The sequence below is a fragment of the Paramormyrops kingsleyae genome, chromosome 18 (assembly GCF_048594095.1).
Source record: "Paramormyrops kingsleyae isolate MSU_618 chromosome 18, PKINGS_0.4, whole genome shotgun sequence".
NCBI classification, from domain to species: domain Eukaryota; kingdom Metazoa; phylum Chordata; class Actinopteri; order Osteoglossiformes; family Mormyridae; genus Paramormyrops; species Paramormyrops kingsleyae.
The window spans coordinates 7,474,433-7,500,539 of NC_132814.1; the positions used below are offsets into that span (position 1 = coordinate 7,474,433).

Genomic DNA, 26,107 nt, shown 5'->3' on the forward strand with positions numbered 1-26,107 from the left:
CGCCCCCCCCAGTAATTTCCTAATATTTATTCGCTCACATTGAGGGTGCCAACAATTCTGTACTCTTCAGCAGACTAGCACGCTACCCATGCTGTTCCACGGCGGACTAGCACGCTACCCATGCTGTTCCACGGCGGACTAGCACGCTACCCATGCTGTTCCACGGCGGACTAGCACGCTACCCATGCTGTTCCACGGCGGACTAGCACGCTACCCATGCTGTTCCACGGCGGACTAGCACGCTACCCATGCTGTTCCACGGCGGACTAGCACGCTACCCATGCTGTTCCACGGCTTGTGTCCTCTGTGCCCCGGGCTGGATTCCAGCCTTTCACCTAAGTGATTATGGAAGATGGGGGAACTCTGCATCTTTAAATCAGGCACGTCAAACTCCCAGAAAACATTATATATGCTGCTTTTTAATCCCAACCCATTCAATTGGCTTTAATCTGTTTATATCCAAGAAGCCCACCACTTTGAGCAGAGGAAGCATATTTCATATGCATTGTGGACATTTCTTGTATAATTGAATTAATCTGGAGGGAGGGGTCAGTTTGTTTCATTAAAACGAAGCTGGTCTGTTCATTTACAACCCAAATAAACTTTTATTTCAAGGACAAAATATTTAAATTTGTTCATTACTCTTGTGGACTTAACGTTCATTTCCAACAAAATTCAGATGTCGCATTTTCAAAATTAAAATCCTGAACAGTCAATGATAGTACACAGTCAAAAGGTAAAGACCATTCAGTGAGATTTCACCCAGTTTGGTCCAGTCACACACAGACACACGCTCTCAGTGTAGATGAAACATACCACATTACTAAGCAGATGGTCCACAGATTCGGCGGACGACTTAGTATTTGAATATTCATAACAGGAAGTAGTTTCATAAATTCATAACACAGAGCATTGAACACGCACCAAGACCAGAGTTCTGAAATGGTCTTTTAAACGGACATCAAAACTGCAATCATTCAGCGCAGCAGGTAGGGAAGATAACGAGCCAATCATATTCTCTCATTCTTAACTGTGGTGCAGATGAATGAGATGAAGCCGTAACATGCAGTACAGTATGAATATTTAACACTGGGAAATGCATTTACACAACGTGTCTCCAAAACCCAGTTGACCTGACATCTCCTGACATTAACAACGAGGAATCTCGACAGTAAACATATCCAGCATTCACAAGTTCTAGAGAAACACCGTAGAGCCGACATTAAATGAAATTTTAAAACCACTGCCACCACTGACAAGATGTTAGATAAAAATTTACAAAAAAAAAAAATAAAAAAAGGAAATTAATATATCTGACCACCTCCAATTGTCCCAACTATCCAGTCAGAATGAGAAACAGCCCATAAACACTGTAGTGGTGAGCTGCAGCGTAGTGCCAAGTACTGCAAAGCTGACTGACAAAAACAAAACGAACACATTGACCAATATCAATGCAAGATGGAAGCAGCTCCAGCTTCCATCCCATAGGCTGATTGTAAGTGCTAAACGTGAAATTGCTGGACGGAAAGTGCAGGGAATGAACAAGGAATCAAGGAATGCTCCCAGCAAATTGGTCTAAAAAGGAGCCAGCCTAAAATGCACAGCAATAATTCAGTCCAAGATCCCCCAGGAATGGCCTTCCACTATTAAAAGGCAAGGCAAAACAAGCCCCCCCCCCTCACCGTCCCCCAACCATAAGTTCAAAACTCTGATAAAAGCAGGGAGCGAGGGGGTGGTAGTTCAATAACAAGAACAAAAACATGCAGCCAAGCGGCACAATCCCATCCAGTACATTAAGTGCGCAGCCTGCAGGCATCGATCACAAAGACTGACCAGCAGCGAGTTCGTTTCCCTCTCAACAGAAGCCGGGGGGGGGGGCGGGGGGAGACTAGCAGCAGGCTAGTGGCAGAATGTGCCTTTACGCCCAAACACAGTAAACTGTCCTCTGACACCGAGCCTCCAGTCAATGACTGTTGACAAACACCATCACTGCTCATTAGCGCTTTAGCAATAGGAGCGTCTACTTTAACGACAGCTCTCCTGGTTTGACTTCGAAGGTGCCGGAGGAGGGAATGCAGTGTAAGAGCACAAAGAAATTAGTTTCGCCTCAATGACCCTGTTCAGGATCATACAGCAGAGTACAGCACATCCATTTCCAAGAGGGGGCAGTGGAAATTGTCTCCCAAATATCTTGCATTGTTCTGGCCAAAAATCCAACAAATTTATACAAAAATAAAATAGTAATAAAAAAAAGATGACACACTAGAGAGAATATGAATAACTACGAGTGCAAGGTGAACTTTGGGGAGAATGTGGTTAGTTCTGTACAGTAGTGCACAAGGCCATCCGCACAAGTGCTGCCGCAGATGCTGCGAGACGAGTCACCTCTCGCTGGACTCCCCTGCCGTAAAGCTCAGGTCCTCAGAGCTCAGCGGGTCACCTGGAAAGACAGAATCCCACCAGCCATTTTTATAAGTGTGCTAAAACACTGGCTGGCTCACGTCACACCTGTGCCGCACAGATTACAGTTAGTGTTGGGAGTGCGGCCCTGTACCGACCTGGACAAGGCAGCGCCCGCGCGTCGTAGCGGCAGTCGCCGGCTTCCAGGGCCACGGCCTCGTCCTCGTTTTCCGTGTCGCACTCGATCTCGCTGTCGCTGCTCATGCCTGGCAGGAGATGCAGAGGCTGCTTCGGGCAAGGCAGCCCTGTGGAGAGGGTGACAGGAACGTCCGAAAACGGCTATGTCATAGCGCCACAGACGGGCTCTACCAAGGCTGGTGCTCTCAGGCCGAACGCACGAAACATACGAGATCTACGGATACTGGGATTTGCACAAAATGCTGATGGAAGAGGGAGATGTTCCTCGGTTGTACCCTAGCAACTTGCATGGACCAAGTTCCCAGTGGCTGGTAAACCTGAGTTAGTGTCACAGCAAGCCTGAACGGCACGCAGCCAGCTGAAACGCTCCTGCGTTACACCCCTGCTCCTCTCTCTCCACTGACTCCCTGTATGTCCTCACATCAAGCTCTTGTCCTTGGTGCTGCCTTTCAGAGCCGTTAACACAATAGCAGCAGCCCTACGAGTCACTCATCAGGAACTAATGTTCCATCTCTCTCTTTACGATCAGCAATTGAACGTCACCTGGTGATTAACCTCGTGGAAATCGGTCCGGTACGACATATTGGTTCCTAGTTGGGGGAATGAGCTGCCAAACTACATCCTGTCTGCAGAGTTCCACATGATCTTTGAGAAATGCCTTAAGACCTCTCTCCAGGAAATACCATGATTCTCCCAAGCCGTCTCCATCTGCTGTTCCATTGATATGGTGTCACTTAGTACTTCTAGATGCCCTGCCCAGCAAATCTCCTTGTCTCTCTTGGCATTATTTGACCTGCTTCTAGGATACTACGTTGTAATGTTTTGTATAGCTCCTGTTCCCAAGTGCTTATTACTGGTCACTCACTGGACAACTAACCTGGCAGAAGAACCCAAGCTGGCTCCGTGACACTGATATGCTTGTGATGCATTATTAGGCTCACATTCATGTCACAAATATCAGCAGAATAAAAAGGAGAGAACCAAAGCGAAAGCCTCATGCAGGACGGAGTCACCTCCTTCGGGGTGAGTCGAGGCTCCCTCCGACAGCGCCAGTAGGGACTCCCGGATCTCGCTGGGGCCCTCCAGGTCCCCGTCCAAGGAGCTGTCAGTCAGGCCAGCCCTGCAGACAGGAAATGTAAGGGGGGGGGGGGGGCGGGGGGGGGATCGACACTCAGTTCACAGCATCCTCAAGACCAAAAATCCACATCCGCAGAATCAAGGCAAGTGCTGTAAGGACTAGACACTGACTCAGTATGATAATGACCCTCTGTGGAGTGAAAGGCAAGACAAAAATCACAGCTGCACATTGGAGGTATACACTTGACACCAGAGGTGGAGATTTCAGGTCCAGAAAGTAAAAGTCCAGACCAAGATTTTGCTTCAACCAACCAGTTGAGTATAAAGGGTCAGTCACACAGAGCTCAACAGGTTGGCTGAAACAAAATCTTGGTCTGGAGTTTTTACTTTCTGGACCTGAACTGCCCACCTCTGGTGCCTGAAGGGCCTCTGGGTTCAGTGCTCACTCGTACCCCAAGGCGGGGGGCCGGCGGTTCTTGGCGGCCGGCAGGACCCCATTGAGGCCGGCCATGCTGAAGAGGTCAGCGCTGGCAGTCCCGTAGTGCTGCTCCTCGTGCTTGGAGCTTGATGGCTTGTCGCGGGATGTGCAGCCGGAGCCGGCCACGGGGGGAGCAGAGGCATGGATCCCGCCGCGCGCCTTTGGGGCCCCTGCAGCAGACAGGAGCCCTCTAGTGTCCTCTTGGGGCATGACAGCAAATCATCCCACAGGTGTGGGGCAGAATAAGGTGGAGCCTCGCAAAGAGCCAACTAAAAATTAAAACTTAATTGTAAGACGTCACTAAGAAGCTCCAAAGTGAGGGTAGAATTAGGGGCTGCACATTTATCATCCATTACAGGCTTCATACATTTACAATTTATTTTTGTATTGAGATTATTGTAGCTGGTACTGTATAATATCTTCTGTGTGTGTACTGTGCAGCCTGTAATTACAAAGAATTACCTTCAGGGTAATAAAAGTGCTGCGATTCTGATTCATCATTAATCTGACATGCAAGTCCTGAGCTAGAGGCTGCTTTCACAGGGGTGTTTCCCCAAACACAGACCTTCTACCGCACAGGACAGCTCCCCCCTCCCGCCTTCAGTAGCGGTGTCTCCGGCTTGGCCCCGGGGCTCCTTATCAGCCCCCTCCGCTGCCCTGCGCAGGGACAGGCCGCCAGCAGCCCCCCCGACTTCCTGCTTGGGTGGGGGCACCTTCTTGGCACCTGTGGCAAACATACAGGGCTCATCGTAAGGTGCTACCGATACCAGCCTGCAGCGCCCGACGGGAGCCAAACAAACAGCCGGTTATCCCAGTCACACTAAGCAGACCATCATCCCACTGAGCTTTGTTTTGGTGTCACCAAAGACCCAAGATCTTAATATAGCGATATTTCCTTAACCAACTCCTGGCAGCTGTGCACTTTCCCCCATCCAATTACAGGGCAGCACTAAATACCAAAGAGAAGCAAAATTCAAAGGTGACACTGATTTATGTTGTTAGAGAATTTTGTAATTTTGATTGAAGTCATGCTTCAGCACAAGTAAATGAACAAGTAATACAGGTGGCAGTTAAAACCAGAGGTGGATAGGTCAGGTCCAGAAAGTACAAATCCAGACCACGATTTTGTTGCAACCAAAGACCTGAGCACAGAGTCAGTGTATTCAACTGGTTGGTTAAAACAAAACCTTGGTGTGGATTTGTACTTTCTGGACCTGAACTTTCCACCTCCGGTTAAAACCCAAAACGTTTGGGCAGAGGGCCAGCAGCCACACTCACCAGCCCGGCAGTGTCTGGCAGCGGCCGTCCCCTTGCTCAGGAGCTCCTGGCCGTTGGGTTTCCCTCGCCCGCCCTCAGCATCCACTGGGGGCGCCATAGAGCAGGGCGCGCCGGACGGGTTGGCTCTGGACTCCCCAGCGCCCTGTGCTTCTAGGTGGCACTTCACATCCGACATTTTGCTGCGCACCTCTGCCATCTGGGCCTTGAGTCGGATCAGGACCCCGGAATCGGGGGCTGACCGCCGCACTGCCTGCGGACGCCGGTCTCGATCCTTCCTGGAGTTGGTTTGGACTGGGCCGGGAAGAGAAAACAAAATGTGAAATGCTGAGATGTGCAGAACAGCAGGGTAAAGGTGGGCCGCAGAAGGCAGTGGGTGTCATGCCTGCGCTTTGCAGCAGAGACCCGGGGGGGCGAGGCTGGAGCCCCCACAGGGACTCGACGCTACTGCGATCCTTCAGGTCCAGCAGCTGGATGAGGATGACGGGGTCGATCTCCAGGAGGCTGCTGCTGGTGGTCGAAGCCAGGCTGGACGCCCCACGCCGTACACTGCGCGAGCCGGGGTTCGAACCCCCTGCAAAGAGCACCAGGACCGCACACACTGGTGTCAGTGCAAAACCACTCTGAAAAACACACTCAACAAAATGCGAGTGTATTTACAGCTTAGAGCTTTACAAAGTGAACATGGAATCAATGTTGCTTTCATGGTGGCACAACATCACATGCCGATTATATGGCGAATGCACCATAATGACCAGGGCAAATCACGGCATCTGTCCGGATGCCGGCTCTTTGGTACTTTTACTTATGCCCACAAATTGGTCAGCAGATGTTTAAAGTCTAAAACGTTTATTAAACAGAATGACATGCCGAACTAATACAGATTACTAACTTTTGGGCATCACAATATGCCTCATTAATATTTTCAGCTTACCATATTGGGGCATAGATAAACATCCATATAGTACCGAAAAGCCAGATATTTACACCCAGCACCAGAAACCCGGTAATTTATCATGCAATGCTGCTCTGATGGAAAGCGAGGAGAGTCCCGGGACCATGCAGGCCGGGACCGGAGCCCCTTCCGATCAGCATTACCCGCTGCTCCGGTCCCGGGACCATGCAGTCCCTTCCGATCAGCATTACCCGCTGCTCCGCCCACATCCTCCGGCAGCTCCCCTTCCTCCAGCTCCAGGTTCCCACTGTACTCCACGTCATTCTCGCCAGACCTGGGGTGCAGCGGGGGGGGGGGAGAGAGTTCAGCTCACATAAGTACCAGACAATTACTGCCCATCAGTGAGAGATGGACGGCAAGGCAAACTTTGGTCATTAAATGACTGAACTTCAGAGATTTGGAGTGGCGTGACAGTCTAATTGGCCAGGAGCTACAAGCCCAATGGCTTAACCCACACAACTTATCTACAGACCAACAAACAGGCAGAGTTTTTTTCCTCTGCTAGAGACCTTATTTAACACAAGTTCAAAAGCAAAAAAAAAAAAAAAACAAAAAAAAAAAAAACCGTGAGGGCCTTCTAGGGAACACTGAGCCCCCCACCCCATCTAAGTGAATTTGCTGCCATAAGTAATTCATCTGTATTTCTCAAAGCCTTCCCCATCCAAATAACCCAGGACTCAAAAATGTAGACCTAGCTGGTATTAAGTATTACAACCCACACACCTTTCCAGTACAGAAACTCATTACTAAGAGTTAGAGAGAACGCCTGTTTAAATATTTTCCCTGTTTGAGTTTCCCTCATTCCTGATGCTGAAAAATGACTTGCCGAGTGTCAGTCCAAAGAGATTGATGCATCATGTCAACAAAAAGTGTTCCCTCCACATAAAGAGCATTTTACAAAAGGGGTGCAACGTCTGCTTTGTTTCAACAGGCCGACAGACCGACCAGACAGATGAAACCTCTAAAGCGTCTTATTAGGAGGAAACGCTTCTTGGCTTCAGGCCATTCGGTCGCAGGTGCCAGGACTGTAACCCCCAATCCATTACTGCTGGAAAGTGATGAACATCGTGACAAGATACCAGCAGCTCTTGGACGGGACTTAGCAGCAAAGCTTTAAATAGCCAACCAACTGCACACGCTCTGCACTTCAAGACTGTGACAACATCTCTCCCAACTCTGCAGGGGAAAAGCAGATGGAGCCCATGACCGATTTTATTCCTCCGCATTTTTATGAATACCTACTTAAAACAGCTCCATCACAGCGAATTTTGATTCTTCTGAGTTTCACAGGTGTCCACAGAACCGTTTCATGCAACTGTCATTAAAAGTACAACCAAGACATGGCCAAGATAAAAAGGAACGGCAAAATGCAGGAGTATGATCAAATATCTATAAAGACATCCATTCAAAAGTTAAAAGTTCAAAATTCAATCTACTTTCAAAAATCCCCAACCCCAAAAATTATTCAGAACTATGCTCTTATGTGTGGGGGGAATTCATACAAATTCATACAAATCATTATAAAGCCACCTTACTGATGTAATACACAATGTCCAACCCATAAAAGTCAGAAAATGGAAGCCAAGTTGTATATAACACCGAGAATTAAAAATGAACCAGAGACTGCAGGACCTAAATTATGGCTGTATTCAGATCTACAGCTCAGCTCATAGGTGGTCCTGCGCTGTCCTCTCAAATTCCACATTTCCAGAAATAACCGAAATACCCACAATGCCCTTTATTCTTGCCCGTTGTGTTCTTAGACCCTAAAATGGGTGTTTATGTGTATCAGCCCAGGGGCAACATGTGCAGCAGACACTGAATAATAGATCAGCAAAGGGCACCCGGGGGGGGGGGGGGGGGGGGGGAGGAGGGGCTGTCAGGGTGACAGAGATGCTACTGCAGAGAAATTGGGTGGAGCTATTTATAGAACTAGGAGAACATCTGGAAGAATCCAGAACGGGAGGCCAGGAGAAAGCCTGCAGAGAGAGACAGCCGGCCTTCACTAGATCCCGCTCTAACGAGAGACAAGGACATTCCGGAAAGGTGAGAGGATGATGGGGATGTACAGAGGGACTGGGAGTGGGGGGGTGCTGCTGCGGGGGCTTTAAGGGGGGGCACGACCATGTGTTTGCAGCGATGCAGAAGCTGACGTGACTCACTGATGCCTCATCAGGTCTAACAGTAGGATGAGGGGGTGTTCTGGAGCCACACGAGCAGCAGTGACTCAACTCTGATCTATTGTTTTACAGAGAGTCACAAGCTAACAGGGTTCAGCCATTTTCTGCCGAATTCAGGGACATAGAAATCGGGGGAGGACGTCTACCCCCAATGGTTTAATTTGGCTCAATTCGCCCCCCCTATAAATAGACCTTAGCTTTTATATTAAGCTGCGCCCCCCTCCCCCCCAAATATCGAAACAGCTCCTATGGTGCCGGCTGCGTCTCCATTCGCCTGCATGCACAGCAGCTCCCCACTCCGGGGGGGGGGGGCTCCCTACTCGCTCGGCTCGCTCACATGGTCTCCTCGTCGATGTCGTTCTCCTCCGTGTTGCTGGTGGCTGTCGAGCTCCCCGAAGTGCTGCTTCCGTCCAGGGGGTTGACCTCCTCATCCCCCGTCAGACAGTCCACTTCCAGGTCCCCATCCGATAACTCCTGGGGGAGGGACGGTGCAGGGCGTAGAGCACAAGGTTAACCAGAAGGGGGGGGGGGGGGATGGTAGGTCTACCCGGGCACGCTCAGCAGAACTTCACTGCTAGTTGGCATTTTAAAAGTCATAAAACTCAACAACTGCTGCAGGAAGTACAGCCAGCCATAGAACTATTCCTGGTGCAAGGCATGCTGGGATCACGAAACTGGCAGCCTCCTCTAAAGCCAGGAACTAATAGCCCTTAAACTTTAAACTGAAGGCATTTGTTCCACCAAATCTGCTATCTAAAGTATAATTAGTGGAAAAAAACAAACACGTTAATTTGATGCTGCCTGCAGGAGGACAAATTTAGCGGGACGCTTGATGACTCACGTTGGAGTCGTCCTGCTGCGTCTTCTCCTCCTCTTCCTCGTCCTTGGCCTCCGCAGCTGCAGCTTGGGTGCCACCTTCTGCCACGGACCCCTTCCCAGGCCGGGGGTCCCGCTCCGAGGCGGAGGGGCACGAGCGCCCGCCGGGGGGGGACGAGCTGCGAGATTTCTGCCTGCGGAACAGCTCGATCGCCAGCCGCTGTCACCACGGCAACACCGACAAGGTAGCCATTACAATCACGCAAAAAAATAAATAAATAACAGAGCAGAGAAAGCTTTGCACTTCAGGGCTTCCCGCGGCGCGCACCTCTTTCAGGTTGTTAATCTGCTGGATGTAGCTGGTTTGTGCAGATTCAAGCTGGCTGATGTACCAGCATTGGTCTCTGCACTTCTGGAAGAACGTCGGCGATCGTACCTGGTACCTGCCCAGCGAGGTCACAAATAAACAAACACCTCAAGCTTATGTTACAGTCTATTATAAAATTTACCAAAAACCTGCTCAAAATGCTTCTGTGAATGTGAACTAAAACACACGAGCATTCCTTAACAGCAGCGTTTCCGAATCCGGTCCCAGGGGACTCAGATGATCCACGTTTTTGCTCCTTCCCAGCTAAAAACCAGGACTGTCTGTGGGTCCCCGAGGACCAGACTGGGAAACACTGATTTAGAGGGAAAAATAATTTTAATCAATAAAATTTTAATTGGCTCCTTTTTGCCACTTAAAAATGGTAGCAACTCATTAATAAAAACCATTATAACTTGTGTATAATTGTATATTATTTGCAAAGGTGTTGCAACCCAAGTAATAGCATGATTATAAACCACTCAAAAACCGTTTAAAAGGGTAATCTTATTGTAAAGTGGTACCATAAATTTTAATCTAGCACCTTTCGTCTCTTACAGTGGGTGCAGCAAATCTCCACCTGCACAGCAGAAAAGGACCATTGTGCTTCTTTAAGTCCCTGGTGAAAAATTGCCCTTTGATGCTAACACACCAGGCGCCCTGAAGGACATGATTGTGACACTGATTGTACGAGTCATACAATCAAGGTCAAAAGCCACTGTGTAGAGTTCAAATCAGCCGTTCGGAAACCTCCCGGCCTGAAAGCTTCCCCACATTTGACCAAAGTCTCCCCAGCTCAGCATGACGTACCGGAGGACGAGGGTGTCGGTCTGCATGTTCAGGTAGCCCTCGCTGGCCAGCAGATCAAGCCGGAAGAAGCGGTTGTATCCCCAGCACTCTCCGACCTCAAAGTCGGACGCGAACTCCCGGATGATGTTCTTTGTAGGGTCACTTGAGGCCTGGTGCACCATCTCCACTCGGTACTCATACCTCCGGGGACACAGGCAACGGCGTTAGATCTCAACTCAAAAGCTGAGGTTCTTTTAAAGAAGCAGAACTTCCAGAGGTGAAACTCACAAAGCCAGCTTTAAGACCTCAGACGGACCCACATTAGCCTTAGAAAGTCCTGCTTAATGCAGTCTTACATTCACATCACCCAAGTTGTTCTACAGTCATTCTTCAAAACGACAACAGAGGAACATACTTTGAAGTTTCTGGAAGCCCAGCTGAGAGCTCGAGGAACACCGAGAGGTAATTTCCACGGACGACGCCATTTCCATCCTGTTGGTGGCAGAACACACATTTAAGGAGTGTAATCCAGGCAACCTGTAATCTGTCCTTAAAAATTTTGGCACCAAAACAGATTCTTCAATAATGAAGAACCGCTAATCATTCGCCAACACAATCATGTCGTTAGAGACGTGTTAAGCGACCACTCACTGGATAAACCTTTAATCTCCAGCAGAGTCCCGAAATCTGAAGGGGGGGGCTGTATATGGGGTCAGCTCTTTGTCTCAGGGTGCTGTGAGTTAAACAAGGGGAGCACGGCAAGACAAGTGAACCAGAGAGACTAGTAACAGACTGAATTGCAAAAATAGCAGGTATGCTCTTCATTGACTTGATCTCCCCATTAAGGAAGAGAATAAAAAAAAATGAGAATTAAGATCTTTTGCAGTAGAAGTTACAATACAAAGCTCAACATCAAATCTAAATGCCTTGGTTCAATAATACTGTGTGTGCACACACACGCACACACACACACGCGCGCACACACAATCAATACCTGAAGTTCGCCAAAACAAAGGTGCTGGAATCGTAGGCTGGTACTAGCTCACTAGGAAGAGAGAAGCACATTAGCTTGTGAAAAATACATCCTAATGAAACATTACAGAAACATTTTAATGCAAGGACCGATACTGGTTTGTGAAATAGGAACCATTTACTGTAGATAAATTAACTGGGGAAAAAGTCTCCAGTATTCAAACTGGCCAACACGGCGGCAGTACGTAACGTCAGATCTCTGACCATCTAGAAATTGATCCGTTTCTATGGCATTGCAGTGTTCTGCTAATTACAAATTTGTCCAGCATAATGCACTTCAAACAATTTTTCAACGTCTGTCACTTAATCGATAAATGCTGAAAATATACGGAGTACTGAGGGGAACAGCATTCTATCCATTCTTAAAAAATATGCCTATCATTAATTTAACATTAAAGACAAAAACCTACCAAACAACTAAAAGGTTATTTTTACAAGAACAAAAAGACCATGGTACACAGATCTTCACTAAAACTGCATAATTCCCAAAATAAAACTGCATTACCCTATTTACTTGCTCTTGATGTCACTGAATGGCTTTATGTTCGTTCCAGCTTATTATAAAACCCAGAAAAGTAAATCATTTTCAAAGGTCAGCTAAGAAGAAAAAGAAACTTGTTTAAAGTTTACTGGAGTAATCAGAGATACGCCACCTGCTTTGGGGTTAAGCAGACTCCCGTCCATTTAAAATGAAGCTTAACGAAATCTCTAGTCACACAGTATTCCAATTTGGTACCTACATCCAACAGATTCGAGGCAAACTCCAGTTCTCACTGGCTGTAGGGTTTACTAGTCCGTCAAAACCCGAGTCTTCCGAATTAAAGGTCAACTGCTTAAACCAAGCTAGAATCTGAGCCCCTTTAAGAAACTGACACAAAATGGGTTAAATGCATATGCAAAGTGTTAGTTTAAAACTAGACGCTGTTGGAATGACGATGACATAAATTTGATTAGTTCCAAGTCTTCACCCATACAGCGTATCTGCAAAGTCTGAAAAAGATCCATCAAATACTTTTGTGACTTTGCACGCTAAAGATAAAACGTCTGCAGTGGCAGCAGTGGACTGGCCTCAAAACTATGCATTCAAGTATTGCAATTAAGAGAGATGAGAGAGATGTCCCTCAGATACAACAATATCAGGGTTCGACAGGAGCAATGGCTCGTTGTATGTCGGGCAAGTTGATTGACCAGTTCGGGCCAGTGACAGCGATTCTGCTTTTCACAGTAACGATGCAGCATGTCAAAAGGTATGTTACTCAGCTAGCCAATATGCGTTAGTGCAACTTCGCTCATAAATGACGGTAGGCACAAAACACAACGGTCATAGTGGGTCAATCAGCTAGCAGCCGAGCCTCATTATGTAACAAAGCTATGCAACATGAGCAACCTGCCTTAAGCATAGCTACACCAGCTGGCTAGCCAAGACACTTGTTTAAACTTTAGAGTCCGATGCGAATACAAAATTATGGAAGTATTTAAAAAAAAATAATAAAAAAAATATATAAAAACACATACTCCCTATATCCATTATTACTTGACTGCTTTCGTCATCTGTAATGGTGTGTTCGGATATCTAGTCCTCAAACTGCAGAAGATGAGAGCAGTTCAAGCTTATGCGAACATGCTTGGTCCTCTGAATTACTGTTGGATTGTGAATATATTGCACTGCACTGGTGATGGTAGCTGTTTACATCAAATCTCTTGTGCTTATATGCACAGAATAAGCAGATGAAGATAATTTGCTTGAACTCACTTACATGCATGTGAAGGAATCCATTCCTTCAGTAATCCAAATTTACATGACATTTTATAGTCGGCGTAGGGAAAGTATTTCAATGAGTGTCACGTTTCCTTTATCACAAGCTTGTGACTGGTGTAGGTCCAGGCGAAGAAAACATTTCAATAAAACTTTTGAGTGGGCTGAAGTGACAACTCAGTTACTACTCAAGTACAAATCATGAACAAATATTTTACCTTACAAGAAATATATGAACCGTTATGACTGATTAATAATGAACGAACATGGGATCAGTACGTAACCAGCACTTCTTTTCTGGTTAATACAATTAGTGAGAGTTCGCTACTACATCATAGGTAATGACCTACGACATCGTTTGGTCTGCATAGGACAGATAGTGCAGACACAAAATTTACAGTATACTTGAAAAAAGCAAAGAGGTGGATCAGGCAGACAGGAGGAGCTTGCAGTGAAGGATACAAAGCTCACAAAATACATTCATGAGTAAAATCAAAAATGCATATTCCAAGAATTGTTTTAGTTCTTTATTTGGATGGGGGAAATGTTACACTGGACTGGACCAGTGATACCTTAAGGAGGCGATACCGTAACGCAGCCCAAATTTAAGTTAAGGCAAAAAAAAAAAAACTTCTACAGAGCTCCTTTGCAGCATGTATTTTTACGTTTTTGACGTACGTGATAACTTAACCACGCACCCCATGGTCATTTGAGGACAGCCCACATCGCCCCATCCTTTAAATCTGACCAGTCAGCCCCTGCACCATTAAGTCACTGGAATGACACATCTCTGCCACAAAACTAAAGAGGCAAGCTGTCCTGCAGTTCCCACAAACATTTCACCTCCACCTGCTTAATGAACCTCATTTACCCTGATTTTAAATACAACTAATTGGCCGGGCTTGTCCCTGCCGGCTGTAATGCTCCCATCTTCCGGACAAACGGCCACAGGGACCTCGCATCTGCTGGAGTTACGGACTCCAAAACCTCCACCACGTTCTTGCCAAGCAATCCCATGATTGCTGTGTGTACAGCCAAGGTGTCAGTCATGTTACTTCTCATAAGTACTGACAGGAAGTTAAGAGACATGACAGGGGAGTCTGCCAACTGCTTTGTGGACTTTAACTTGTAAATAATGTTATAACGCTCATCAGATCTTTCATGTTTCTGGTGTTCAACAAGCGACACCGATGCATAAAGCAGCCAATATTAACGGGGTTAAATGATATGCAGTGGATTAGGTCACCTAGATGAAGACAGGATGTATGGGTCACTCTTTCACCAACACCCACTTCAAAATAATTTTTGCAGCTTGATGCAATTAGTCTCATCAGAAGCACTTCACTACTTCAGATGCAACGTGGCATTCCTACAGCAATTAGAAAGGTCAGCTGTGAATTTGCAGAAATCACAGTACATTTTCATATCAAAGGATTACATAAGTGCTATCAAAAATTCTCCTCTTCCTCCCCCCACACTTCAATTTAATCTTTCCAGTGGTGCAATTACAAGCAAATACGCAATTTTGTCCAGGCTGCAATACTGAACAGAATGACAATTGACATCTTGGCACCATTTTCATAGACAGCGCTTAGGGTATCAATTATTTTCTCCTGCAATTCTCAGATATTTGACATCAGAAAGCCAGTGCACAGTACAGACACAAGCGAGCCACCCAGCTAGTTTCCATGGTGCACTTCCCGTCATCAGCAGTGAGTCAAATGCGTTACATAATTCCCATTCTGGATAACAAACGTCAGGGCTTAAGGACAGGCAGAGACCTGGGGAAGGGAAATGCTGCAGGACGGCAGAGCCATGCGACGTACAAACAGCATAAGAAGTGACTCACAAGTGCTGCAAGAGTGCTTTTATAAAAAGAAACTGTGCAATCTAAATATACAAACTGGGCCAGATATTCCAACATTTCAAACTTTAGAAAGACCATCTACACGCTGGAGGAGAGAAACCCCAACGCCCGCCACCGATTTGTACAATCGCACTTTGTTTCGCACAAACGTCGCTTTAAGTTCATCTAGAACATCCAAAAATCGTAACGTTATATCTACATCCCCTACCCCACCCAGACAAAAGGGGCTTGACACGTCCCACCCACCCATGTGAGCACCACAGTAATGTAGCACGAACGCTAACACACTGTGTGTTTGTGTCAAACTAGTTGCTCAATTGATACTTTCCCAGACCTTGGTAACCTGTAATATACCCACAGAATAGCCAGCCACACGTACTACTAGAAACAGGGCTTCTTTCCTGAGAAAGACTCCCAAATGTTTGTTCAATGATGTACCATATTATCACCTAATATATACATTATGGACCTGAATATTACACACACACCCTACAACAAAGATATCTTCTTTGGGTCCAGCCATGTTGGTTCAAAGTAGCCAACACAAGCCAAGAATTTCTTTAGTTCTCCAAACCCTTCTACGATGCAACACCACAGTAAATTTAAAATGGGACTTTTGCTGAATGCTCATATCACGATGAACAGATTTAACCTCACGCCCCCCTTCACCTGCATGAAGCAGGAGGACACAAGGGAAAACCAGCGAGACTGACCATTAACCCTGGCAGAGTGAACAGGATCCCAATAGCACCACTATGTCTGAGAGCATTGTAGTGTGGGAGAGATACATTATACCACAAGGCTGGACGAAGAACTTGCTTCATTTGAAAAGTCATATGGGAAGAGCTTTTAATCAAGCAGAAAGGGACAGTTTCAATAGAGGTACCATTTACATAAATGTCAAACATAAGACAGGAATAGAAGTTTTCTTGCTGTCTGTTGCAAGCATTGCTGCTATTCAACTAACACAGATAAAAAGCTGAATGCTAGCATGAGCGATTCACTCCTCTCCTGAAGAGCAGACTCTAAAAAGTAGCAAACATCTGAAAGCAAAGAGGCAAGGTCAAGCTTTAGCTGTGAATAAGTCTTAGCATGCAGGCATGACCAGAATCGATAAAGCGGCAAGACAGGCCAGTAATCTTAGCTTTACTCCAGTAATGCCTGTAAACTGAGTTAATTTTAGAGGTCACCATTAAAAAGATCTTTATGCTTTGCTTGTTAGGCAATATCAACGGCATTTTCTGGAACTGACCCCGTCTTGACGTGAACTGAACACAACCCTCCTTGCTTCAAAGACCATTTCTCTAACATAGCAGCTCTCCAGCACACTTTCAGTTGATGAGGGAACCCCCCCGCCCCCAACTACCACAAAGCATAATAAAAATCTGCTTTCTCCTCAGTGAATAAGCAATCAAATGATAATGAAACAGGCCAGTTCATTAGTGCAAATGTGCCTATTAATGCTTTAGTTTTACTCTTCGGTGAAACTACTCCATAGCAACGATGCATAGAGATTCAATTCACGTTCCTGGTGCTGGGCCGGCCTCTGAGACACGACCGGAGATCGCATCCCAGCTGCGGCTCTGAAATCAATCTTAAGACCAGATAGTCGACCCTGAGCTTCTACCTGCAGCTGTAGGACATCAGGAGCCACCACAAAGGTTGCAGTGGTGAGCGGCCATTGCTGCGATATGGGAGCTTGGCAGGATCCTGTTGAAGGTTGACCAAAGACCACTAGGCATCCAAGGGCATCATTGACCAAAGACCACTCGGCATCCAAGGGCATCATTGACCAAAGACCACTCGGCATCCAAGGGCATCATTGACCAAAGACCACTCGGCATCCAAGGGCATCATTGACCAAAGACCACTCGGCATCCAAGGGCATCATTGACCAAAGACCACTCGGCATCCAATGGCATCATTGACCAAAGACCACTCGGCATCCAAGGGCATCATTGACCAAAGACCCCTCGGGATCCAAGGGCATCACTGGCTAGCTGTCGCTTGGCTCTTCACCTTTTAGCACTTGGGCCCCAACCCCCAAGACCCGGAAGCCTACCTGGTGAAGTCTGGCGGTACGGGTGTGGTGACGAAGGACTGCATGGGCTTGCGGTGAACCTGCTGGAACATGAGCAGGATCTCCGGGCTCTTGGAGATCAGCTCACTCTTGCTGCAGGAGCGAAGCTGTGGACGGGGCACACAAAGCCTTTGATGGTACCATCTGCTCCAGAGATAAACACAACCTTTGACCGGACGCCACCAGCTACCACTGTCCCTGAGTCACCGTGGGCCATCCAACACCAAGCATCCCTGGTGATGTTGAGAGCACAATAACACCAAGTGTGGAAGCTTTTCATAGCACCATGTCGCACAGAATCCCTTACAGCAGGATTCCCCAGTTCCGGTCCTGGAGGGCCAGTCTGTGTCACGGTTTGCAGATTTCCCTGCTGAAACACCTTATTCAGCTCACCAGCCAATTGCCAGGTTTAGTAGGAGTGTCTGAGCAGGGAATCTACAATCAGCAGAGGTGGAAAGTTCAGGTCCAGAAAGTAAAAATGCAGACCAGGATTTTGTTTCAACGAACCAGTCGAGTACTCTGACTGTAACTATGTTCAACGGGTTGGTTGAAACAAAATCGTGGTCTGGATTCTGACTTTATGGACCTGAACTTTCTACCTCCGTGTCACAGACTGGCCCTCCAGGGCGGGAATGGGGGAACCCTGCCTTAAAAAACACTCAAGCTTGGTGAACCTTTGGTCAGAGGCAGTTTAGTGTAAATACAAATCCTGAGGCAGGCAAGTTCAGCCGATAGACTAAATTGGAAATTGAATGACTAATGAAGTTGAGTCTTCGGCCACCTCAGGCTCCTCCGATCGGTTCAGAATATGTTCAAGCCTCTCCCCATGACACACCCTGCTACACTTTCCTGCTACTCACTGCGAGGCAGGAGACACAGAACGAATGTACCAGAGGAGAACAGTCATGGCCTGCATGAGATACGTGGTCTGCGGCTTGTGTCTGAAAGTCAAGACATTTGGACAGAGAACACTGGATGAGGTAAAATTAGCCACTGACTGGACAGGGGCCCAATTATTCTGTTTATTAATAATAACATTCCAGCTCAAACTAGGGCCATCTTCAAATATCGTTTTTCCCCAGTTGAAAGTCACTGGGAGGCACTAAAGCTGGAGGAATTTAAAAATCTAGCCATCAAGGAAACTAGGATACAGAGGCCATCTGATATCCAGCCAGCTGGCTTTCAAGCTATCCACTACGAAAATTAGCACACCTACACTCGACCATGAGTACACCATTATCGTGACCACTAGCTGCAAAGTGCTCCCCTCAAAGTGTACCGTCCTCTTCTACTGCATCCACTGCCAGTCCAAACCATTAGACGCTCAATCGGCTACACTTGTACCAGTAATGGCAAGTACCAAATTAGCTGTACAAATAATGTGATTCTCATACTGAAAATAAGCTAAGTATTTGGAAGCAACAATGCATCAGTGAATTTGGTAAAATTAGTGGAAGAGTGAACAGTTTCTCTTCATACTTTGTACTCCAATTACTAGCCATCTAGGGTGCAAAAGAATCCAGACCTTATTGTGCTGGGAAGCCTGGATACCCCTGATCACGCCACTCCGACATGAAGCTACACTTTGCTTGGCTCCCTAAGTCAGGGCCATTCGTGACACACAGGAACATGCAGCTCTACCTGATGTTCCACTTCCTGTAGCAGGGACTCCAGCAGCTCCGTCTCTTGAGTAAGCGACGTCTTCTGACCTAGTAAGAGGAGGACCAGACATGCGTGTCAGGCGTGACCGTCCACACCCCCTCCAGCGACACGCGGCAGGTTCAGAGGAAGGCCACGCCCACCCATGAGGGTGATGAGCTTGTTCTTCAGCTGGTTGTCCAGACGTGCGATCATCATCTCCACCGCGTTGCGGATCTCCCTCACGCGCTCGTCTTTTGCCCCACGGACTGCCTCCACATTTCTTTCCTGAGAAAAGAGAGAGAAAAAAAAAAAAAAGTGCATTAATATATTAATTAACAGGACCACCACTGAAAATGGTCATAAAAGCAAAACAATGTTGCATCTCAGGGTCATAAACTCAATACCGTTATATCTTGAATTAGTGGCACCATCTAGTGGACAAACTGTTCTTCTGCATCTAAAAAATTTCCATTGTGCGCATCTACAGAGATGCCAGGGAATGAGAGCTGGCCAATCCAGAGCGAGCCTGACGGCCTTCTGCGAATCACTGACCACTTCCTGCACCAGGCTGATCAGCTCCATCAGGCGACGCTGCAGCTTGGCCACTTCCTCGTTCACTTTGCTCACGTGCTGCTCGTAGATCTCGGCCAGGGGCTTGAAGGTATGTCCGCCGTGCTGAGGGGAGGCAGGCGTGCGTTAGGTTTGCCAGGATGCTGACGGGCACGTACGGCACAGCCGGGCACCAGACCTAAACATCACAACTGCAATGGGCTACTGGACATCTCTGCACCATGAGACCTAGGGTTCAGCCAGAAGGACTTGCAAATAGATAGATTAATAATCCCGAAGGAAGTTTAGGAAACAAATGGCAGCGATGGGATTCAAACTCACGCCTAAATCCAATGCCACTACCAGTAGTCACGTGAAGCACATATTGAAATCTTTAAACTTTGATGCATAGACAAATTTGCATATTTTCATATTAATGTCAATGCCTAAATATTCCACTGGATCTCCAAGTACAGTAATGTTACAACAAAAATGCTACCAGGCAGTGAGAACCATGAAGTCTCTCAGCGACGGCTCCTCGGTTCTTGCTGGACTGAACGACTCAAACCCAGCACACCCAGTCTGTTTTACCCCTTACCACCAAGGCAGTTAAGCAGTTTGATTGTGAACACTTTCCATCTGCCCTCAAACCAAACGTTAAGCTGCTCAGCGGCCAAAGATACAGGTTCTACATTAGACTATTACACACCAAACACATAAGAATCTGTATCACAAACAGCCAAACTGCAACAAACATGCAATACATTACAATGACCAAAATCTGGACATTTAGTATAAACAGTTAGAAAAATAAGATATAGATCAGAGAACCCTTTGTAGATCTGAATTAGCATTATTTATGCTTCATTTGATCAGTTACTGCATCAGCACATGCCTCACAATTACACACAGATCATGGTGAAGCTACCTTCACAACGAAACACTCACACTACGCCTGTTAAAAGCTCACTCTGAAGGCCTATGCCCACAGCCATCAGCTGGCACTTAGACCTCAGCAAATCCAAGGTTTCCAAAAACGAAGGGAGTAGGTGTCCGCGGCCAACCCTTACCATGCCGCCCCAAAGCGCACACTGATGACAGATACACTTCTTGCAGGTCCAGCAGAAGACACTGAGCTTCTCATGGTGATTCTCACACCTGAAGCGCCATGGAACAGACGTGGGACACTGTCAGAGTTTAGTTATCGCAACTCCTAATGGACAGGTACTTATAATATTAACACGGGAGTAGAAGTTTGCGTGAAGAGTTCACCGCTTAGATATTTTGGGTGTAGAAGTCACATTGAGGTTGGCCTGGATGTGTCACAGGATAAATCACTGCAAGATGCTTTTATTCACATAAGCAACATCTGGCTCAGTTTTTGCTCAACACTGAACATCGACGTCCAGAGCAGTACTGGCAGAAAGATCTGCAGAATGAGCCGTGGAGTGTGGGTGTCTGCACAATGGCCCCCCAGGGTGGGCAAAGGCTCACTTGTCCTTGTCGTTCTCCTCATGCTTGGAGAGGTTGCAGAGCTGCAGTGTGTCCAGTTGCTGCGTGACCTCCTCCGCCCACCGACAGTTGACGAGCTCCCGCAGTTGCAGTGGTGCCCTGAAAGACCTCATATTTATTCACCAAGTCATGCAAAATGACCACAAACATAACCTAAAGGGATCCCCTTGGGTGGAGTGTCGGACAGTCTATTTAAAGCCACGGATCGATGCATGTAAGAAGCATGAACTTCTGGTGAACTTAATACTTAATTCCACAGACCCATTTGGCAAAACTAATCAAAAGAAAGACGCGATAAACACCAAGACTCCCGCGAAAAGAATGAGGGACACTCACCGGCAGTGCGGACACTGAGCTCTCTGCTCCGTCAACCAACGCTGGAAAAAGGGCGAGAAACAGGGAAATCGACAGATTATTAGTGCGAAAATGGTCAACGAAGAAAAGCAGAAAGGATCTTGTGTCCATTAATAGAGTGTTTCCCAATCCAGTTCTCAGGGAGCCCCAGACAGACCAAAATTTTTGCTCTCTCCCAGGACGGTCTGTGGGTCCCCCCAGGAACGGACTGGGAAACACTGCTTTAAGAAAAGAGATAGAAGATTCAAGCATTATAGCAATGACCTCACAATGAGGCCTTAACACTTTTTCCATATAAAGGCTCCATGTACCTGGGGATCTGGATATCCCTCTTGTGAATATCACCACAAAGGAACAGACTCACTCTCTCTATCATCTGTGATTCTCAGCACGATCAAAACCACCCACTGAAAGACATATTTACATCTACAAGTTCCTCTACAGTGTAGCACACTGGTAAAATGCAGCTGAACGGCAATCAACAAATGCCTTGGCTCAAGGACTAAAGCTTATTGTCCTCAACTGAATTTGAACATTAGCTGTCGGGAAAAATGTTCTACAGGACAAGCCTCTTTACCACAAGTTTACCCACATCTCAAGACAGTTGCCTCCAAGAAACTGCGACCAGCCTCCGTATTCCAGAACCACAACCCAGAGCAAAAACAAAACTGCCGTGAGACATTTCCAGTAAGACACAATGAAGCCTTCAGCAGTTACACCACACCTTACCAGCACCTGCCACCTGCAGGCAGAGAATATCATGGCCTGATGAATAAAAATGGATTTTAATTATAGCATCACTTAAGTAGAATATCAAGCTCAGCTGTGTAAGTGGGCCTACACACCAGCGCAGAGTGGGGAAATGATCTATAAATGAACACTCCCACTAAACACATGTACACAGATTGGCAGGCTGGGGAGGGACAGGTTCATGTCTCCCATGTTTACCAGATGTGTTAAGTTGAAGTAGCAAATGCCTTCTGCACAATTTCCAAATTGAATATGTACATCCAGGATCATAAAATCGGACATGAGGGAAAAACTACTGCTGATATCCCCCCTTCCTGATATCCCCCCTTCCTGATATCCCCCCTTCCTGATATCTCTTCAGTAGCAGACAGCGTGCTCAGTAGGAAAATCATGCATGTTAACCCAATATCAGTTAGTAGAAGATTACAAAGTGAATGATCAACTCATGTGGAGGCTGACTGTTATATTTCCAAGCAACAACAAACCACAAATGCATACAATTTTAAAACACATTCTTCTCTGATGCCGAGTGGCTACATTCCCCCCGAAGATGAGCTTATTTTCACGCTACGTCGTTTGACGTACGAGCCAAGTGAAGCCCCGCCCCCCCCCCCCCCCCCCCCGCCCGACCCATCCTCACCCGGATGCAGCTGAAGCAGCAGAGCTTGGAGCAGTGTGGGCAGAGCCGGGCATCCCGCAACTTTTCCATGCAGATAAAGCACCTGAACACCTCCGCAATACTCTGGGGGGGGGGGCAGAAGTAAGGGATCGTGTGTATGAAGGAAGAAAAAAACTGCATTAAAGGAACACGGGGTCTATCAGGAAATAAATAACAGTAGTTATGCATTCAACACAGAAGCACAACCCATAACTACAAACGTCTCTGAATGGTATGTATTCCAGTAACTACCATTTTGACGGGAATTTAAATTAAATGACCCATTATTTGCCTTTTGCACAAGTACATTGGAATGCTTCTTTTCATAAATTCTAACTTTTCTTCAGGTGACAGTGAGGCTATGCTGGCAGTGCTTGAACCAACGACCTTCTGGTGACAGACACTGAGGCCTAACCCACATGCGTCAGCTTTTTAATGGTAAAACACGTCACGCTCAGATACATACTTTAGAGTAGCAGTGATGTACAATATTAACTGCTGAGGCACTTAATTGTTTGGAACAACAGAAGAAAATGGACAAACAGCAGCAGTCTGGTAAATCTGGCAAGTCTGGAAATAGCCTATCTGGCCCTCATACAGTATTCACCTGTTACATCTGAGAGAGAAATTCATTAAATATACCTCAACACTCTGCTCATCCATTTCAGCCGGCTTTGACTCTCCAGGGGACGGCAGCAGCAGGTAAAATCTTCCAACCCCTAATACTTTAAAAACATGAAAGTAATTAGAATAAGAAATTTAAAGACAAATGAAAGAGCAGATTCAAGGGCTCCATCATTCAGTTACTTTATTTCAATTAAGCTCTATAAGATACCATTTGTGCAGTGGATGACAGTTCTGCTTGTTTGCAAAGCTGTGGATTTTCGCTAATTAGGGGCAATAGGGCCATTACCTCATAACCCCCCCCCCCCCCCCCACCCCCACCACCACCACCAAAGAATATGGTGATGGCGGTTACATTACAGTAGAAAAACGCCTAAATACAACATTTTGAGTCCGTTGTGGAAGGGTACCGGTAATTTGGTTGATTTTCTGTGTATAACAACTTAAGAGACTGACGACACAGCAGGTTTGCAGCAGCTACACGAGTCACAAATAACTGGGGGGGGGGCGGGTAAAAACATCCGACACGGCAGTGCAGGGAGGGGGCTGCTTTATCCGGCACCGAAGGACAGGCAATCGAGGTCTATATCAGCCAGGAAAGAGGGCATCGGGAAAGACGATCTGATTAGGCAGACATTAGGGGACTAGAAATTATGCGAGGGAAATTTATATATACACATACATACATACACACATACACACACACACACACACACACACACACACACATATACATACATACATACACATATACACACACACACATATACACACCGTGCGCCACAGTCTGTTGATCAGCCGCAACTAAAATACCGAACTAAAATAACATGCAGCCATCGTGGGATGCACACTGCAGAGAAATGGAGCTGCCGCACGTCGATGCAAAAGCTGGGCAGGACCCAGCACGGGTCCTAGCTGGCGCCCAAGTGTAATCAGCGCCAGGGCTTCGTTTGGACCATCAGGGCAAGAAACAGCCTAAGCGCAGCGCCCAGTTGACGTTGACAGATTTTTAATTTTTTTTGTAAAGCGCCAGTTTGATTGCTATTTATCATTCCATCCACATGACATATATATATATATACATATACACACAAATATATTAAACCATCATTCAGACACAGTTAAACAAATACACACAAGAGCAAATACTCACAGCACTAGCTAGTCAGGATTTGATTATAAGTGTAGTGTCCGTGCGGTCCGTCTTAGCGACGAGCGGGTGGGCGAGCGCAGCGCAGCGCTGCAGAGCAGGGGCGGAGCGCAGCCTATGCAGTCAGCGTGCACTGCGAAATCATATACACAAACAGCACATCGCGGAGAAAGATTAACGAATCATGGCCGACACTTCAAAACTTATACAAGCGAAGCCGTTATCACTTGCATCGGAGTAACGAGCGGCCTAGCCAAGCCGGTTAACTAGTAAGACAGTGTTTCTTTTTAACTCAATTGCACGCCGCTATTACTGCTTCTGCTACCCAGCTTGTCACCATAGGAGACCGTTCTCCCTCTTCTCGCGAGACTTTCGAAAGGTGCTGAAGTCCAATAGCAAAGAGAGGAGACGGTGCGAAGGCGGGACTTCAGGGTGGCGAGAACCAATAGCGCCATCCGCCACCAAGCTTTCCGGCCAGCTGATCCAATTATACCAGATGGACACTAATCTGGTTGGCTGCAGAACTGGTTATACGATCAACTATTTCGCTTACTTACGAGGCGTTATAACACACGCAAAAACACACATATCTACCCACCTATTGTGTCATTAGATTCTTTAATTCCAGTTGTAATTAATCAAGAAGACATTCATTAAGGAGTATTATTTGGTGTATGCCGCAGCATGTAATCATTATTTAATAAACATGTTTAAAGAAAGCGTTCTGACGAATACAGATGTTACTAGAATAAAAATCACTGGAACTATAAAAAACAAAATTAACTGTTTAACTTGATTGTCAAATATTATTGCAGTATGATGTCCCCATTGAAAAGCCTGGTTCTGAGTCACTGGAAATCTCCCACAGCTCCCATGGACAATATGACCCAAATACTAAATGCAGAATATACCTGGAGAGTGGATGGAAGCGGAATTGCCTTCTCGCCATGCGGAGTCCTAATGAATGAGCCATATTTAATGTCCCAGGGGAACACAAATAAATTGAAGTCTTTCATTCAGGCTAGATCCACCGAGACACCTGATCTCAATTTGAAGGATGCTCTTTCTGTAACAAGTATTCAAACCAGATTACTATGAAACGGGTCAAAGTCTAAGTAAACCTAGTAATGTGAACAAATTGAATGTTTCTTTGAAAACAAAGTGAATATTGCAATTCTGCAATTATGTGATTCATTTTAATTTTATATATATATTCTCTCTCTCACACACACACACACACACACACACAGATAGCACCTCCAACAGGAAAGAATCAATTAATGTATGGCTAAAACCCTGCGACTGGGAAAAAAATGTGTTCCACAAACATATTTTTCATGGGCCTAAAACTGGATTGGATTGCACTTAAGCCCCAAAGCTCAAGCCCGGACAGTACTTCCTTCATGCCGGGCTGTACTGATTTGGCATAAAGATAGAGGTCTGAAAAGCAGAGAGGGTGGGGCCCAACATGATGCAAGACAGAATAAAAAATTTGAAAGCACTGAGTGTTGAACAAAGATTCAGTTATGATTATTTTTTTGCCTTTCAATTTATTTCAGTGTTGCACAGGGTAAGCGTTTCATGAAGGTAAATGCTCATTTG

At 46.4% G+C, this 26,107-nt stretch overlaps 1 protein-coding gene across 5 annotated transcripts; it reads right to left on the reverse strand.

Moving 5' to 3' along the window:
* Positions 1–581: 581 nt before the first annotated feature.
* trim37 (tripartite motif containing 37) lies at positions 582–24,864 on the reverse strand. Of its 5 annotated transcripts, none has more exons than XM_072702020.1 (26): positions 24,509–24,864; positions 23,374–23,450; positions 22,714–22,815; positions 21,306–21,346; positions 20,952–21,068; positions 20,528–20,615; positions 19,461–19,583; positions 19,070–19,193; positions 18,909–18,976; positions 18,128–18,208; positions 17,250–17,374; positions 11,527–11,577; positions 11,184–11,265; positions 10,948–11,024; positions 10,554–10,733; positions 9,708–9,822; positions 9,405–9,599; positions 8,901–9,037; positions 6,527–6,657; positions 5,814–6,002; positions 5,432–5,722; positions 4,719–4,877; positions 4,128–4,323; positions 3,612–3,718; positions 2,559–2,705; positions 582–2,440 (listed from the first exon to the last, which is right to left on the reverse strand). In XM_072702020.1, the coding sequence occupies exons 2-26, from the start codon at positions 23,392–23,394 to the stop codon at positions 2,382–2,384; spliced, it is 3,006 nt and encodes a 1,001-aa protein (XP_072558121.1). In that variant the 5' UTR covers positions 23,395–23,450; positions 24,509–24,864; the 3' UTR covers positions 582–2,381. The 5 variants fall into 5 exon arrangements, with proteins under 5 accessions (XP_072558121.1, XP_023675223.2, XP_072558120.1 ...); XM_023819455.2 differs by having other exon boundaries at positions 6,575–6,657; positions 23,374–23,456; XM_072702019.1 differs by having other exon boundaries at positions 23,374–23,456.
* Positions 24,865–26,107: the final 1,243 nt, after the last annotated feature.